This window comes from Panicum virgatum, chromosome 1K (assembly GCF_016808335.1).
Source record: "Panicum virgatum strain AP13 chromosome 1K, P.virgatum_v5, whole genome shotgun sequence".
Taxonomy (NCBI): Eukaryota; Viridiplantae; Streptophyta; class Magnoliopsida; order Poales; family Poaceae; genus Panicum; species Panicum virgatum.
The window spans coordinates 38,551,447-38,556,701 of NC_053136.1; the positions used below are offsets into that span (position 1 = coordinate 38,551,447).

A 5,255-nucleotide genomic window follows, 5' to 3' on the forward strand; every position below is an offset into this window, starting at 1 on the left:
TTTTTTATTCGCAGGAAAAAATAGTATCCTTCATTTTTTCCCACGTGAAACATTTCTTTCCACGTTTTTTTTTGAGTGTACATTTCATTCCACGTGAAAAATCAAGTCAACATCTGGGCTCTCTCGTGGGCCCCTCCTACCGGCCGTTGGCCCGAACAAAAGGATGGGCTGGGCTGAGCCGGGCCGGGCTCGCGCTTCCTATAAAAGGCAGGAGTATCACTCCGCTGCCAACGCCACGAGAGCGCAGTTTTTACATTACATCGTCGCATCAAAGAACCACACGATCAGCCTTTCTTTCTCTCGCTGTCCACCTTCCTCGAAGTCGAAGCCATGGCGCCTCGCAGCCGCCTCCTCGACCTGGAGACGCACGACGTGCTCTTCTTCTACGGCGGCGACTGCCACTACGGCGACTGCGCCGGCGTGGCCGCCCGCGCTGTCGTCTTCCTCGCCGCCGCCCTGCTCCTCCACCTCGTCGCCCCGCTCCCGCACGCCACCGCCGCCTGCGCGGGGCTCTACGGCGCCTACTGCTTCCTCCTCGACCGCGCCGCGCGGCGGCCACGCTCGCGGTCTTGCTCTTCCGCCGGGCCGCCCCCTCGCGCCACTACTACTCGGCGCGTGATGGCAGGCTGCGGTGGTGGAGCAGGAATCGTGTGCTCGAAATGATCATCAGGAACCAGGGTGTTTGCTGGATGCTTGCCATTGTTAAATTGCAAATCCTATAGCTGACTAGCTCAAACAATAAACACACTCCGAATTAGCGAGAACCAGAAAAGGGTTCTCCTTTTTTTTCCTTTGTGAAACCATACTAGAAAAGGGTTCGGCTTGAAAATATATCCCTGACGTCGTACCGTGGCGTCTGGATATGTAATATACTTCGAAATATATGATACATGTAATATCTCGCAAAGTTTTACTGGAAATATGAATGGATTGCTGGTTTATTTGCTTTCATTATGTTGCGTGTTTCTTAGCTAATTTACAGAAGGGACGACGGTGTGAAATTGCTGGACGGAGAATACTGCTAACGTAGTAACGTGTAAAATTACACAAGGGACCAATGGCCCATGTGTGATACATACACACGTAATCAGTAGGGGTGTAAATGGTATGGATATTTTCCGACCGACCGACTGACCGAGAGGGTCAGATAGTGATTCGGATATTATTTTTGAATATCCGGCTATTTTTTCGGATATCCAGATATGAATTCGGATACTTTATTCTGATACGGATATAATATGGGTAATATCCGTCGGATATTGGATATCCGGTCGGATAATCCGGATAGGTAATTCGGATATTAAATCTGGATAGTTTTATAATATATATATGTATATATATACACTAATGAAAATCTAATTTAAACTCTGAAAAATTATAACTAATTCATTTGAAATAAAAAAAAATACAACATTAGTACCAAAATTTTTATAAAAATATAATCTACCTACTGCCACTACTTTAGTTTTACAGTACAAAATATATAGATTAATAAAAAAATAATTTGTCTAAAAAATTTAGAACTAATTCATTTCAAATTAGAAAAATATAAATTATCACCAAAATTTTACTAAAAATATAATGTACCTATTGCCTCTCTATGGAAATTGAATCTTATTTATTATTAGTGTAGTTTAAGAACTAAAGTCAAACTTTAGCAATAATTCGACATTCTATTTTGAATAAATATTGCCTTTACTTGGTATCCAAATAACCATCCGTGCCTGACATGATCCGCATCCAGTTCACTCCATATTCGATACACATCTATTCATATTCGTAACCAAAGCAATTCGAATCCATATTTGTATCCGAGACTATCCGTGTTCGAATCCGAATCCGATAAAAAATGTGAAAACAAATACAATATCGACAATATCCGTCCGTATCCGATCCGTTTACATCCCTAGGGCCTGTTTGGTAGGGCTCCGGCTCTTCCAAAAACAGCTCTGGCTCCTCAGATGGAGCGGCTTCTCTGGTGGAGTTGGAGCCGTTTTAAAAAATGTTTGGCAAAACAGCTTCACTTGTTAGATTGATGTGTAAGCCGCGTGAAGCCACGATTTCATGGCTTCACCTTGCCTGTGTAAGCCGCCGATGGTTTCAGAACCGGCTTCACACGTGAAGCCGGTTACAAAACAAACGTTTGGGAGGGCTTCACCTGGAGCCGCTCGTGAAGCCGCTCCAGAAGCCCTCCCAAATGGGGCCCTAGTAATCAGCATGGAAAATAACTTCTTTTTTTAAGAAAAGAAAAGGACTTGATCGAATGTTACGTGTAAGTGCATAAGGGGCCAATGATCATATATATCACATAGAATAGAATCCTCAATTTCAAGGGTCGAGGAAAAAAAATACCACGAAAGTCAGGGTGCCAGGGTGACCCTTAGGTGCACCTCCAATTCTCTTTAGTTCAAAATTTTATACGACTTTTAAATTAAAGAGGGTTGGAGATGTTCCTAAGGATTATTCATTTGCACCCCTAACGAAAGCCGACCGCTCAGGCTGCAACATGTGTAAGGTGTGTCTCTTTCTTTTCTTTTTTTTTTCAAATTATAGTGTAAGGCGGTGTTTGGATCCAAATACTACTACGCCCCAAAATGTTAAATTTGGCACTAGCCTATCAAAACAGAAGTACTAATGTGTGTGCAACTTTACAAGGAACTATGAGTACTAATAGATGTTATAGTTTAGCACTCAATTTTAGTCCATTCAAACAAGCTTCTAAAAATATAATATCTGAGCGAGGTATTTTTTTTCATAACCGAGGTTCGAGCTCTGATTGGCTGGCACCACAATTTGTATCCAAGTTGAGCAAGAGGTTAGTCATCAGTTCTAATGATTTGATAGGCGCTGAGTCACGCTTATCTGCGCAGACGACCCCATGAGCACGCGCATTATTACCTTTTTTTTTAAGGAAAACGTGCATTATTATACCTACCATAAAATACAAACCAGCAGCATCCATCCTGGGCCCTACACGGGCGTCCGACTCTAGACGAGGAACGGCCCACGCGCGCCTGTAAACACCCGTAAAGCCCACGACGCGGCACGACTCCGTCAACGGACACCGGCGCCGGCGGATCCGTGACCCTCGGTTGCGGGAAACGGTTGCGACGCGGAGGGATTCCAGTAACGGCGCCCCTCCACTCGGCGAGGCGCCTCCGTGACAGCAGCGCCAGCACTCCTGCAGTCCTGCTCTGCTCTGCTCTGCTCTGCTCTACCAGGCGCGCCCCGGTGCCTTTCCTTCGCGGCTCGCCATCGTGTTCGCGTGTAGTCATCGCCAGTCGCCACCGGGGCATCTATTTATGCACGTGCAACTAGAAGCTATACTATCGCACACATCCATTAGAGATATAAAAATAAAAATTATTCCGGAATAAAATAAAATATTTCAAAAAATATTTAGAGATAGAAACTTTCCGGAATAAATAAAAACATTTTAGAAAAAATATTCTCTAAATATAATCAAGTGCGATAGTATGACTTCTAGTTGCACGTGCGATGAATAGATGCCACGGTCACCACCAGGCGGTGGGGGAGCGAAATTGGGCGAAATCATATGCGATTTTGCGTTGGTCCATCGCAGAGAAGAGCTTCTTCCTTCTCCGGCTCGTGATGGTGATAGCGGCGACGGGGTTGCGAGCTAGGGAGGAGGAGGGGGTGGGAGGTGGGCGAAGCGGTGAGGTTGCCAGCGGCTGGGGTGGTGGAGAGAGGCGGCAGAGCTTTAGGATTCGGGTTGCCGTGGGTGGGATGGCTTCACGGCTTCCGTCTATACAAGAGGAGGGGGCGAGGGCGGGGACGACCCGGTGGCGGTGGCGCTTCAGCCGGCCAAGGGAGAGGCGACGCGGAAGTGCCGCTGGCCGGGCAGGGCAGAACCTTCATTGGGCGGTGGCCGGTGGCCGGCGGCGGAGGCGAGGATAAGACCGCAGTGGTTTATGGGCGGCGCGACAGCACGAGTGGTTAGCGGTGGCGGTGGTGCAGGGCAGCGGCGACGCCAAGGAGTAGTGCTGGAGCCCCGGGAAGCGAGGGAAGACGGAGGCACGCCGCCAGCAAACTTCTGCGATGATTCGTCCCCAAATCACAAAGCCGGATGAATAGAGCTCCCCCCCAACACCCCCCCCCCCCCCCACCCCAAAAAAACTGTGTTGGTGCGTGGTTCAAATGTGAATTATTTAGGCCATGTTTTGTTCTCACCCCATAAAAACCGTAAACGCAAATAAAACGTCACATCGAATGTTTCGACACATGCATGGAGTACTAAATGAAGTCTATTTACAAAACTTTTTGCATGGATGGGCTGTAAATCGCGAGACGAATCTAATGAACCTACTTAATCTATGATTTGCAACAGTGATGCTACAGTAATCATCCATTAATTATGGATTAATTAGCATCATTAGATTCGTCTCGCGATTTACAACCCATCTGTAAAAAAAAATTGTAAATAGACTTCATTTAGTACTTCAAATTAGCAAGATTCTTTCGAAAAATTTTTGTGTTTCAACGGCCTCAACCTATTAGCGTCGAGTCCTTGAGCCAAGTCAAAAAAAAAAAACGCGTGAGTCCTTGTTGAGCCGGAGTTTCGGCCGTGATGAGCGGATGAGCATAGCAGAGATATGAGATGAAGTCATTTTTAGCAGACTTTGATAAATGAAAAAAGAAAACACATGCCAGGCTGACTTCGGCGCCTTTGCGTGTGTGCCGTGCCGGCTTCTGCCGTCTGCGCCTCCGCACAACTGTCCCTGGCTCTAAGCGACGGTACAACCGCGTATAGTTTGCCGTGTCGTCTCCAACGGATGGTGCACGTTTCCTCAAATGTGAGTCTTGGAATTTATATGGGAGGAAAAATTGGAGACAATTTTTATATGATATCCTATTAAAAAGGAAATGGTGTATATTTTTTATCCCTAAAGTATTCATTCCTCATGTTTCATTTGGGACAAATCAACCTTTAACTAACCAAACCGGTGCAATTGTCATCCACCCCTTTGTTTAACAATGGTTTGGTGCTATTTAATGGCGGTTTATATGCCACAGAATCATTTCACTAATCCCTGCTTAGCATATATAGTATGCTTAGTTGAAGATATAAAACCAAAAAAATAGTAATCGTCTAGATTGGGTACTCTATAAATTTTATCCGAAATATTAACAAAACCGGTTCACCGCAATATTATAGCGAGTGACTTAACATTAGATATTGACAGGCAATGATTAGTAAAGTAATTACATGATCTAGACCAATATTATATGACACT

At 45.4% G+C, this 5,255-nt stretch overlaps 1 protein-coding gene across 1 annotated transcript; it reads left to right on the forward strand.

The window, feature by feature from the left end:
* The first annotated feature begins 214 nt into the window (after positions 1–214).
* LOC120706328 lies at positions 215–951 on the forward strand. The gene has a single exon (XM_039990950.1). It carries the CDS (start codon positions 331–333, stop codon positions 661–663), a length of 333 nt encoding a protein of 110 aa, XP_039846884.1. The 5' UTR covers positions 215–330; the 3' UTR covers positions 664–951.
* The last annotated feature ends 4,304 nt before the right edge of the window (positions 952–5,255 follow it).